Raw genomic sequence first — 13311 nt, forward strand, 5'->3', positions numbered from 1 at the left:
AAGAACCCAATCCCCAAAAGCTTTATACTATATGATACCATTTATGTAACATTTTTAAAATAACAAAATTTTACAAACAAAGGACAGAGTAAGTAATTAGCAAAGGCTGGGGAAGGAGCTGTAAGAAAAGAAATGGATTTGATGTAAAAGGGCCAAGGGAGAGATTCTTGTGGTGTTGGAACTGTTTAGTATCTTGACCGTGGTGACACATATGTGAACCTACACCAGTGATAAAAATGTAGAGAACTTAATATACACATTATATATTCTACGTACTACACAAAATGAATACAGGTAGATCTGGAGACATCTAGAACACATCTTCTTAGAAATACAGAATTTTCTTCTAGGAAAAAAAAAACGCGAAAAACAAAAACTGGGTTCATGTGAACAAGATTGATGGATTAGATCAACATCAATATCCTGGTTGTAATATTTGACTTTTTCATAAAACATTACCATTGCAAAACCAGGCAAAATGCACAAGAGATCCCTCTGTATTATTACTTAAAACTACATGTGAATCTACATTTATCTCAGTAAAAAATTTCAATAATAAAAATGAGAGTGGAGCTCTATCTACATGCTCATATGAAAATATGTCCTTAATATATTAACCAAGGTACTGAACACATATACAGGCCATTTACATTACCAAATTTTAAAAAAAGAAAAGGTTTGTATGAAAAGAAAAGTTTAATAGAACATTAAGTACATGAGGGGTGACAGAAATAGAAACTTTTACCTTCCATTTTTAAGTCTGACTTTTTTTTGCCACAAATATTTATTACCTTTCTAACTAAAAAGAATCACAGCCAGGGTGCCTGGGTGGCTCAGTTGGTTAAGCATCTGACTTTTTTTTTTAATGTTTTTATTAATTTTTGAGAGAGAGGAGAGAGAGTGTGAGCAGTGGGGGGGGGGGGGGAGAGAGAGGGAGAGGGAGAGAGGGAGAGAGGGAGAGAGGGAGAGAGAGAGAGAGAGAGAGAGGATCCGAAGCAGGCTCTGTGCTGACAACAGAGAGAATCTGATATGGGGATTGAACTCACGAACTGTGAGATATGACCTGAGCCAAGTCAAATGCTTAACCGACTGAGCCACTCAGGCACCCTGTGTCCCACTCTTGATATCAGCTCAGGTCATGATCTCACAGTTCCTGAGTTTGAGCCCGGCATGGGGCTCTGCACTGACAGGGCAGAGCCTGCTTGGAACTCTGGTCTCTCCCTTTCTCTTTGCCCCTTCCCTGTTTGCTCTTTTAAAACAAATAAACATTAAAAAAAAAAAAAAAATCCTAGCCATTTCTTCAAAAGGCCACACTTGAAATTATTTTAAAAGTCTAAGGAACAATCATTCAATGAAAATCAAACCCACCACTGCAAAAGAGATGGGATCTCCTTTCAGTGGGTTCTTGTGAAAACTAGGGGGTAGAGATGTAACATTTACATCCATGACAATGACAAAAGACAACCAGCAAAACAACATAATAGTTATACCACTTAACAGCTGGGAGAACACAAAGATCCTGATCCCACTACACAAAGTAAATTCTCATGATTACCAACCAAAAATGGATAAAATTCTATTAAACAGAAATAGAAACTGTCAACAGTTTATGTCTTTAACTTACCAAGTAAGGCAGAAGAGTTCAGAAGAATAAAGAAAAAAAAGCAAAAATGCAAAGACAGGCTTCTCGAAATTCACGACTAACTCTCCCAAAAGGTGTTTGGTTCTTGCATATAATAGGCATTGCTTACTGAGCACCTACTTCAGAACTAGCATCTAGTATCTTGTTGCACTCTCAAACCTGTAGATAAGGTACTAGCCCCAATTTAGAGATGAGGAACTGGGCCTCAGAGATTAAAGGGACTTCTCCAACTAAACAGGAAGAACAGTACACACTCAGACACACTCAGAGATCTGTTCAATTTAAGACCATTATGATTTGGGGTACCTGGGTAGCTCAGTAAGTTAAGTGTCCAACTCTTGATTTCGGTTCAGGTCATATCTCGTGGTTTGAGATTGAACACCACGTCAGGCTCTGTGCTGACAGTGTGAAGCCTGCTTGGGATTCATTCATATTCTCTCTCTCTCTCTCTCTCTCTCTCTCTCTCTCTCTCCCCCCCTCTCTCTCTGCACCCCCTCCCACTCACGTGCTCTCACTCTCTCTCAAAATAAACTCAAAAAAATAATAATAAGACCACTATGATTTAATATCCACAATTAAAAGACTGAAAAGTGAGGGGGCACCAGGCTGGCTCAGTCGGTGAAGCATCCAACTCTTGATCCCAGGGTCATGAGTTCAAGCCCCAAGTTGGGTGTGGAGCCCACTTAAAAAAAATTACCTTGTTAAAAGATTGAAAGTGAGAATGTGGAGAAAAATATTAGGATATTAGGAAACTCAAGTTCAAAGACCTTAGAAATTGAGTGCATGAGGAGATAAAGTCAAAAAAATTCTGAGGTTTTAAAATTTGGTACACCGAGGAGAAGAGCTGACAGTCCATTCATCACCTTCCTATCTAAAACTTACTTCCTGGGGCACCTAGATGGCTAAGTCAGTTAAGCCTCTGACTTCGGCTCAGGTCACGATCTCACCTCTTGTGGGTTCAAGCTCCACAATGAGCTCTGTGCTGACAGCTCAGAGCCTAGAGCCTCCTTTGGATTCTGTGTCTCCCTCTCTCTCTGCCCCTCCCTGCCTCTCAAAAATAGATAAACATTAAAAAAAAATTTTTTAATAAGTAAAATAAAATCTACTTCCCTCCCCAAGTTGTACTGCTATAATAGCACCATCCACCCTTTCCTTTGGTAACTATATAAAGGACTACTACAAAAAAGGCATCATACTACATACTGTTAATATGCAACGATGAATCAGACCAAGAGGATAAAGACATGAGCCAGGGGAGGGTGTGAAGTAAAGCAAATCTAATCTATTAGTAAATAGTTCAGTCTGACTGAACCCAGAACACCTTGGATATAGCATATATGAGATTTGAGAAAGTCAAGAAAGGGTCCTATCAAAGAGGCACTAAATATGGGCTTTGTTTGTTAGGTAAATAGGGAAAGAAGTGAGGCACTGAAGGTAAAGCTTTAACCAGAGACCTAGAATTTCTCATTTTGGAGGTCAGAAGTAATTTTGGATAAGACAGACTGGAAAGAAAAACTATATGAAGAGTGATAAAAACCTCATAGTAGAATGGGAATTAAGAAATGAAAAAAAGACTGGAGAATCTGTGTAATTTAGAAATCGCATAATGGAGTGCCTGGCTGGCTCAGTCGGAAGAGCAGCATGTGACTCTTAATCTCAGGGTCATGAGTTTGAGTCCCACGCTGGGTGAAGATTACTTAAATAAAAATTTAAAAAATAAAAATAAAAACTTAAAAAAAAAGTCAACTCTTGGGGTGCCTTGGTGGCTCAGTCAGTTAAGCATCCAACTTCAGCTCAAGTAATGATCTCGCAGTCAGTGAGTTCAAGTCCCACGTCAGGCTCTGTGCTGATAGCTCAGAGCCTGGAGCCTGCTTCAGATTCTGTCTCCCTCTCTCTGCCCCTCCTCTGCTCACGCTCTTTCTCTCTCAAAAATGCATAAACATTAAAAAATTTTTTTTAAAAAGTCAACTCTATAGGATGGCATACAAGACCTATGTTTATACTTTACCTCCTCACAACCCCATTCTCCCAGATTCCTATCAAAAGAATTTCTTGGCACTTCTATATCCTACTCCTTCTAACTTACTGGCATGCCTCTGTTCAATTATACATAACCTTTCTGTGAAGTTCTTCAGGATTACTCCAGACATGCCACAGTACTGTATTTATAACACCTATTAAACTACTTACTATTCTGTATTGTCAATGTTTACACTGGTGTTCCTTAAATAGTAAAGTTCCTTAAAAACACAAAGTAGGTCTTACCTTTTAATACTAGCAGTGCCTGGCACAGAGAAAGCACTCAAATGTGGTTTGATCATAAAAATGAGGGACTCCAAAGTTTCCAGCCTTGAAATGAACAGGAGGATGATGCCGTCATTAACACAAAAGGAAATGCATGTTTGGCATAAAGGATAGGTTCAAAATTGAATATGATATAAATAGAAGAGAAAGTTGGTTGGCGATTAGAATTTCTTGGTCTGAAGCTCAGAAGTCAGATCAAGAGCATTTTCACACAGCAGAGTAAGAATAAAGTAAATCCATGAAAGTGGATGAGACTGCAGAGAATCAAAGAGGAAGAAAAGACAGTGAGCAAAGAAGGGCTGTTTAAAGGAGTGGTGGTCAAATACTGCAAATCTAATAGGGTAAGTATTGAAGTGTCACCTGGGACTTATAAAAGAACAGTTGCAGCAGAGTGGAGGATATAGAAGCCAATCCACAGAGCTTTAAGGAGAGGTTAAAAAAGCAGTTAACTCTTGCAAGAAATTCACCATTAAAGGGGAAAGATCATTGGAAGGGTTATAGGATACAGGAAGATGCCTTTAGAATAGGAAGGTATCATCCCGTTTTTAGGCAGAAAAAAATGATGAAGTAGAAAAGTAGAAAATAGACTCCAGAAGAGGAAAGAGGAATGAGTAACACCAGGTCCTCTAGCAGGGAGGACATGAGAACAGAACATGACAGGTATGGAGATAGGATCTATTTTCTTCTTAGACAGGAAAGAAGAGGGCAGAGAATTGCTGCAACGATGAGGAGAGCAGAGAGAATCTGAGGAATCATTGTCTCAGGGACCACCACAAGCCATACAAAGATCATCTGCACTCATCTCTCCTTCTTTCCTCAAATCCAGACTCTGATTTTGCCTCCAAACCAGACAGCCCAAAATGGCTGCCAATTTCCCTCCTCTGAAATAATCTTTTCGATTTACCCTCTTTCTTTCTACTAATAATTCTGCCCATGTTTTTTTGTTGTTGTTGGGGTTTTTTTGGTTGGTTTTTTTTTTTTTTTTTAATGTTTTATTTCTGAGAGAGAGAGACAGCCCATCAGCAGGGAAGGGCAGAGACAGAGGGAGACACAGAATCTGAAGCAGGCTCCAGGCTCTGAGCTGTCAGCCCACAGCCCAACAGGGGGCTCGAACTCACGAACCATGAGATCATGACCTGAGCCAAAGTCAGACGCTTAACCGAATGAGCCACCCAGGTGCCCCCAAGTCTAAGTTTTAACTACTATTCCAACAGACTCTGACATCCTAAGGTTGCCTCTATTCTCCCCCAGCCAAAGTTTTTCAAACACAGATTTCATCAGATCACTTCTCAGCTAAAATCCCTTGCTGGCTCCTAGTCCTATCACTTCAACATCAAATGCCACAGTCCAAATTTTTAGGCCCTATTACCAGACTACACTTATCCTACCCAACCAATCCTCAACAAATACTTCCTGAAAATACTATGTTCACTTAATTCTCTACATGCAAAATACCCTTCTAGGAGGTACCTGGGTGGCTCAGTCAGTTAGGCATCCAGACTCCTGATTTCAGCTCAAGTCATGATCTGTTTGTGGGTTTGAGCCCCACACTGACAGCGCAGAGCCTGCTTGAGATTCTCTCACCCCTCTCTGTGCCCCTCCCCTCCTTGTGCTCTCTCTCTCAAAATAAACTTAAGAAGACGTAAACAGCCTTCTAAACCCAACCAAACCCAACCCAGCCAAAGCCAATTCAAGTTCCACTTCTTCCTTGAAGCCTTGACTACTCTAGGTTTCATTCATCTCTCCATTCAACTCTTTAACCACTTAAACATCCACAGCATAGAACTCAGTACAGGTGGGTGGTTTTTGAGTAGTTTGTAAATCCCCAAGATTGTATAGGATTGTTACAACGCCAAAATATCTATTTTTAAATGGCAAAAAGAAGCCTCTATTCAAACATCTTTCTATGGACAATATAGTGTCTATCTCCACCTAATAATGAACTACTATTACAGTGCCAGTCAATTACAAGGTAAAACTGCAAACAAATCTGGCAAAAAGATGCTGTGTTTCGGGGCGCCTGGGTGGCTCAGTCGGTTAAGCGGCCGACTTCGGCTCAGGTCATGATCTCGCGGTCTGTGAGTTCGAGCCCCATGTCGGGCTCTGTGCTGACAGCTCAGAGCCTGGAGCCTGTTTCAGATTCTGTGTCTCCCTCTCTCTGACCCTCCCCCGTTCATGCTCTGTCTCTCTCTGTCTCAAAAATAAATAAACATTAAAAAAAAATTAAAAAAAAAAAAGATGTTGTGTTTCTTGAAATCAATGTAAATAATAAAGAAAAACCACTCTGATTACAGGTATGGAAAAGATGATCTAGGTCAACCAGTAAACAAGTGACAACTGACAACAATAGGACAGAAACTTCAAAAAGTGACATGATAAACATCAAAGGATTAAGATATGTTGGGGCGTCTGGGTGGCTGAGCTGGTTAAGCATCCAACTCTTGGTTTTGGCTCAGGTCATGATCTCACAGTCTTGAGTTCAAACCTGACGATGGGCTCCTCAATGACATTGCGGAGTCTGCCTGGGATTCTGTTTCTCTCCCTCTCTCTCTCTGACCCTCCGCCAATCACGCATGCACTTTCTCTCTTTAAATAAACTTAAAAACAATGTAAGTCAATGACATAACAGAGGGAAAATAAAATAAGATCAGTAAAATAGCAGTTACCACTGAGTATGCAGGCATTTCTACGATTCTCTCTTCTTTGGTATATGCTTGAAATTTTCCATTGTGGACATTTTTTTTCTTTTTAAATGTTTATTTATTTTTGAGAGAGACAGACACAGAGTGTGAGCAGAGGAGGGGCAGAGAGACAGAGAGACATAGAATCTGAAGCAGGCTCCAGGCTCTGAGCTGTCAGCAGAGAGCCTGATGCGGGGCTTAAACTCACAAACCACGAGATCATGACCTGAGCTAAAGTCAGATGCTTAACTGACTGAGCCACCCAGGCACCCCTATTGTGGACACTTTTAAAAGAGAACCTTACTCAAACAGATTACCTCACTATTTTACAAAAATTTAACCTCATTATAATCATGAGAGAGTGAAACAAAATAATGTCACCTCCCTCTTATACAATTTCACTGGACAATTTTTTTTTAATTTTTTAATGCTTATTATTTATTTTGAGAGAGAGAAAGAAAAAGGAGGAGGAGCAGAGACGGAGAGATTTCCAAGCAGGCTCCACGCTACTAGCACAGAGCCCCACACAGGGCTTGATCCCACAAACCTTGAGATCCATGACCTGAGGCAAGATTAAAAGTCAGCCGTTCAACTGACTGAGCCACCCAGGTGCCCCTGGACAAAATTTTTTTTACTCTATTTGATTCTTGCCTTATTTTAACAAATAGTTGCTATCACAACCAAAGTTTTGATAAAGGTTTAAAAAGTTTATTTTCATATTTCTTCATTTTAATTTTTCGATATAAAATCCTAAGTAAACCCTTTTCTCCTTATTATGAAATTTTAGTTCCCACTGTAAGTGGATTCATTTTTAGTCACCTTCTTTAGATTAAAAGTACAATATGTACATCAGACTATCCTGGAGCTAGCTAGCTACATCCTAAGAATTTTGAGTATCCCTAAATTCATGAATACCACCACAATTTAAATTCTCCATAAAACATCTAAGGGAAGAGTAGAAAACAAACTGCTACAAACAGCCTAGTGAGTAAACCAGGCCCAGCCAAGAGTGTCAGAGACCTTCAGAAGTCACTACAGAAAACCAAGAGTACTGAGATAATTCTAGGATTTCAAGGGTTTTAGTTTTGTCTCTAATAATCTCAAGTGCCTTGAAGGATGACCTGTCTTTTATGACATCTTTCACTACAAAGCTATGAAGATCCAATGAGACAATACAGACCAAAGCACTCAATAAGTTGTAAATTATTGCCTGTTTAAACTTAGCTCTGGGACCAACTTTCCTTCAGTATTTTATCAAGTACCTACATATTATTAATCACTATACACTGCATACGTTCACTGGCAGGAATTAGAAGGTGTCAACCAAATTAGATATAAAAGCACCAAGTCAGGATTATTAACTATAATGACAATCATTATTCACATCACTATATTCAGATAAAATAACTGAAAAGCAGAGGATAAACTGAAGAGGCTGCTTATTTATGGCAGAGGGCAAACAGTCTGCTTATAGCTAGACAGACAAAACAAGACAGTATGATTTTGAATCACGTGCCTTTCTCTAACTCTATAAAGGGAATTTACAATCCTAATAACTATATTACTCTCACCAAGAGAATCAAAGTATCACATAACAAAAAATACCAACAGCATTTGCTAATGATTTTCTAAAATTTCCAGCCCTAGGCATAGAATCTAATGCAGAGTAAGTAAGTGCTCTATACTTGCTGCAATGAATCAACTGTGCAGTAATCTGTATATATTAAGTGTGTAGCCATATAGAATTATTTTTAATTACACCTTTCCCAAACTATGTTATTCAGCTAAATTTGCAGTCTAACACTGACTTCACTATTTCAAATCTTCAGCTAAAAAATATCAAAGGCAAAAATCAAAGCAATACATTGCATCCACGACCTTAAACCAAAGGCCTACAATTGGTTACTCGCCTCTTCAAGCCCATAAAGTCTTTAAGCAATTTATACTTTCTGCCAGAAAAAAAATTTCTATTTATATACAATTTTGCTAACTCCCATTTTAGATACATAACATACTGTCTATAGGCTCCAATATTTTCAATTGTTTATAATAGAGCCAATATTCCAATGACATCTCTTTGACAAGAAACAGATTTATGTGTCATTATATATATGCTTCTAGAGAAACATCTCCACTGTCAAATGCAAGATTTTATGTAAACACAAGGGCATCACTATATATGTAAAAAAATTTCCATGTGAACCCAAGAAAGAGTTTGTCTAAGCTGCCAATAGGTCACCAGCACAACTTATCCACCCTAAAAAATACCAAGGATAATACAGACTCAAAGTGACTACCAAAACAAATTTTTAAAATGTGCAACTGCCAACTTAAGAAACCAAGGAGTACTAAAGCATATTTAAAACATGAATCAACAAACAAAAGCAACACACCCACATTCTCTGTGACTTTAAAGAATATCAAGGCTATACGGTAAAGTGAATGTTTAATGCACTCAAAACAGTCACCACATACAATTTTTTTTCTGATTAAACTTTTATATAGATTGCAGAGGCATGGAAGTAAGAAGATCCTCCATGGTGACACTGCAGGTGACCATAACAATACATCTGGGGAGAAACAAAATCAGAATGAAATATTTAAAGCTGAGAAAAATTTTTTAACAACCAAGAAGTTTGATTTTAAAGGTGATGAAACTGAGGCTAAGAGAACTGAGCATTCCGCTAACTATGGACAATCCAAGAAATTCTGTATAAGATCAAATAAAAAAGAACTTTATCATTTACCACTCGTTAACAACAATACACAGCACTACTAAATAACAACTCAAAGTAGATTTTCTTCCATTTCTATACACTTACACATACCACAACACACACACACTTCAAAATTAAAACCTAAGTTCAAGAGTCTACTCTGATGGTGGCAGTTACCTACAGCAATAGGATACTATACCTTCACAACAGGTAGTTCAGAAAAACTGGCCTAATTTAAATTTTGACTGATGTCCAAGGTCTTCTCATCTTAGCTACTTTCAATTTGTACCCAAAATGCACTTCAATGTGAAGCAAGCATCACCCCATCAACTAAAAAAATACGCCAGGCCTTACGTAAAAAAAGAACTCTAGGAAACTAACTGGTTCACCTGCACTCATGATACCAGTACGCCAAAACATTTAAAAAATAACTAAGTAAAACTAAACAAATGTATGCTCCATCTTGAAAAATGAAATCTGAACTCAATTAAAGGCCCTTAAAAGTTTTAACTCTTAGCCAGTCCTCAACTGAGAGTTAACTGGAAAAATCTGAGGGAAAAAAAAATCATACAACAGAGATAAATTTAAAAATCAGAGTAAAATCTCCCCAAAAAGCCTATCATTAGTAATAGGCACTCAGCTGTGAACTGATAAACAACCAAAAACCAATCAGTTATGTTTCCCTTTAAGTTGCCTGTATATATACACTTATGTATATATTTAAGTTGTACCAAAAACTGCTTACAAATGGCAATTCCTGTGAAGTAGATGATGATGAAGTTCCAGGTAATTCTAGCATGTTTCCTAATGTACTGGTACTGGAATCTGGATCATCCTGAAAAGATAAATTTATTGAATTTAATTGCTCTTCTATGGTAACGTTTGTATCTCCTAGTGAAAAGGGGGCTGGGAGAAGGGCTGCTTTTTCATTGCTGCCGTCCACTTCATTTCTTTGCTTATTTTTCTGTGTTTCAGTTTGAGGAGCTAATGGCAAGAATGGCGATTTGACTGCACCATTTCTACTCTCTGATGTGCTGTCTTGTTCATTTCCCATGGCCACGTCTACACCATTCTCTGATTTAGGCTCATAATTGCAGGTGGCATTGGTCTGAGTTTCCTCAAAGATCTCCTCTATACTCTCATCCTCTGTGACTGGCTGTTCTGGGTCCATTTCAGAATCTACATCTGCATCGTCCACACAAGTAAAATTCTCAAAGTGCAGAAAGCCATTCTTGATAGTCTTTGTTACTTTTACCTGGAGTTCAGGGGAGTTATTACAAGAGGGTTCCTGTTTCATAGCAAGTGCTGTTGGACCACCAGGACTCAAGGAAGTGCAAACAACTGGCGACTGAGCTCTTGAATCACTTTTTTCAGGGTCTTGAAAGGATTCTGATCCATCAGCAGACCCATTTAAATACTCTACATTGATCATGGAGGCCAAATCCTGTAGTCTCCGCAGTGGAATGTAACAAGATGGAGAATCTTGTCCATAAGCATTTTGGGATGTTCCACTGGCAGTCGATAACTGCATAGTACACCCATTAAGTGGCTCAGAAAAATTGGATTGACCATTACCGAAAGGGCTGTCCTTGTCTTCAGGGGCATCTAAATTCACTGGATTGGAAAAGGGCAGCAGACAATTTCTTCTAGGTAGTTCACAGGTCTGATCCATCCTGGGCCAGCATCAACCTGAAATCCAAAAACAGCAATTAATCTTAGTTTACAGGCCATTTGACTCTTATCTTCAAAATGGCAGCCACTTCTGAAGGCCTAGTGGCCTCAATGCCTTTCTGCTGCACTTCCATGGGCGGAAAAAGTTCCCCAGCTGACGATGGAAAAATGGCCTCGGTGAGCCTCCGCAAACTCCATCTTCCCGGAGCTGGGCAGATCTTGCCACATGCAAACAGCCCGTCCCTTTTTCCTGCACTGCAGACTGGTGGACAGTTGGGCTGAACTAACATTAAAATCCCTTTGGCAGTAGAAATTCCTAAATCTCAAACAGAAATTGTCCTCCCCATCCCCCGCTGGTGGGGGGGTGGGGGGTGTCCAGCGGCCGGATCTCCCAAAGGGAGAGGGCTGCAGGGTTCGAAGGGGGCTCCCGGACGCTGCACAAAAAGGTTACCCTCCTCCTTCCTGGATCGCTCGGGCGCAGCGGTCACAATAGCGCTGCACCCTGCGCCCAGCCGGCACTGAAGCCTTTGCAGCGGCCGTGCCCAGGCCGCAGGCGAGTCGGCCTAAGCGGGTGCACCCCGAACCTCGCCTTTCAGACTGCAAGACTGCTCAGTCCACGGCTGCAGGGCCCAGAGGCCACGACGCGGCAGGGGGAGAGAAACAGAGGCAGCCGGCGAAGCCGAGTCAGGGCAGCAGCAGCTGCTACAGCTTGACAAACATGGCTGCTGCCGACGCCGCCGCCGCCTGCCCGGGCCGCGCTCCTTCCCGCAGCCGCGGCAGCACCTCCTGGCCGAGCCGATCGCACTCATCAATATTAAGCAGCAAGCAAAGTTTGCTGCAGGAGGGTAGCCGGCCCCGCGCCCACCAGCTGGCTACCTGTGGGGAGGCGGAGGCCGAGGTGCGCGCGGGAGGCCGGCGGGGCACGGGCCGCGCGGGGAGGAAGTTCTCCGCGGCCGGGCCGGCTAGGCCTGAGCCCGGCTGGTAGTGATGGAGGGGGAGGGGGCCCGCGGCAACAACGCCGCGGGCCACCAACACCGCGCCGCGCCCGGCCCTCACCCGCGCCCCTCACCTCACGGCCACCACCATCTTCCCCGCCCGGCCGCCTCCTCCCTCTTCGCGCCTGCCCGCCACCCACCCAAGCGCACTAGTTACCGTGCCCCGCGCCCCCTCCCGGGCCGGCTGGGGGGAGGGGGTGACCCTCATTACACTGGGGCGCGAGCGGAGCTGAGGGGAGAGAGCGGAGCCGCTCGCTGCACCCCCCTCCCCCCCGCGTCTCTCTTCAGGGGAGAAGGCAGCGAGCGCGACCTGCCCCGGCCTATTCCGCCGCCGCCTCCTCCTCCTCACACCCCCACCGCGCGCGCCCCCGCGGCGGCGCGTGCGACCCAGCGCCTCGCGCCGGCCCGCGTGCGGCTGGGGCACCGAGTGCGCGCGCACCCCTTCCCCCCACCGCGCGCGCGCTCCCTCTCCTCACTCTTCGGGGTTCAGGGCGGGTGAAGTCGGGCTCGCGAGCGCGCCGCCCAATCAGCGGAGCCGCCGCTGCCGCCCCCTCCCCTCCCCTTGCGCGCCCGCTCGCGGCCCGGGCCTACGGGCCGGCCCGGCAGCCCGGGCGGGGCCTGAGGCAGGCTCCCCAGGGGCCTCGCGCGCCTCCCCGGAGTGTCTGGGCCTGCGGGCGTCGTGGGTGGCACTCAGATCCCCTCACCTACCTCAGGGCGCTACGCTGGCCCCGGGCTGCACACGGCTCCTGAACCCTACCCGTCTCGAGCCCCATCCCCGGCGGCACCTGGCCCGGCTGAGGCCTGTCCGACCGCCCAACCGGCCCCGTTCGGGCCCGCGTCAGTCCCAGCCTCCATCTTAGGTTACAGCCCGGCTCCCCATCCACTGGGCACCTGCCCTCAGCTCGCTCGGCTCGGCCCGAGGCCAAGGCAACCCCCCTCCTACCGCGGGGCTCACCTGGGGGCTTGGGCTGGGGTCTTCGAAGCCTCAGGCCCCGAGCAGGCGTGGCCGCAGGTGAACCCCCTGCCCAGCCGCACCCCAAACCCACACCACCACCACCACAGACCAAGCTGAGCAGGAAACAAAATGGAGGCAGCAGCTCGGGTCTGCCTCCCAGAGCCAAGCTTGTGCAGCCCCAGGGCTCCCTCCTGCCGCAGGCCCGACGCCCGAGAAGCAGGGGGCTGGCTCGTTCCGGGGAAAACAGGCAGCCGCCCTAGAGCAGCGCAGTCAGGCTGGGGACTCGGCCCTGCGGTCCCCACAGCCCCTCACCCACCACCCCTTCCCTTCCCCCTCCTCCCTATTT

General features: G+C 44.0%; 1 protein-coding gene across 3 annotated transcripts in view; it reads right to left on the minus strand.

Moving 5' to 3' along the window:
* The window catches only part of NSD1 (nuclear receptor binding SET domain protein 1), a 141337-nt gene extending 128267 nt beyond the window's left edge, over positions 1-13070 (minus strand). The window contains exons 1-2 of one of the 3 annotated variants that reach the window (XM_042991658.1): positions 12966-13070; positions 10090-11033 (exon numbers count right to left, since the gene is read on the minus strand). In XM_042991658.1, the coding sequence (XP_042847592.1) occupies positions 10090-11016 (927 nt within the window). In that variant the 5' untranslated portion in view covers positions 11017-11033; positions 12966-13070. Of the gene's footprint in view, positions 1-10089; positions 11873-12167; positions 12349-12965 lie in introns of those variants that run through there. The other 2 variants (XM_042991648.1, XM_007085531.3) reach the window with 2 other exon arrangements.
* Between the last annotated feature and the right edge of the window lie 241 nt (positions 13071-13311).

Source organism: Panthera tigris, chromosome A1 (genome assembly GCF_018350195.1).
Source record: "Panthera tigris isolate Pti1 chromosome A1, P.tigris_Pti1_mat1.1, whole genome shotgun sequence".
Lineage (NCBI taxonomy): Eukaryota > Metazoa > Chordata > Mammalia > Carnivora > Felidae > Panthera > Panthera tigris.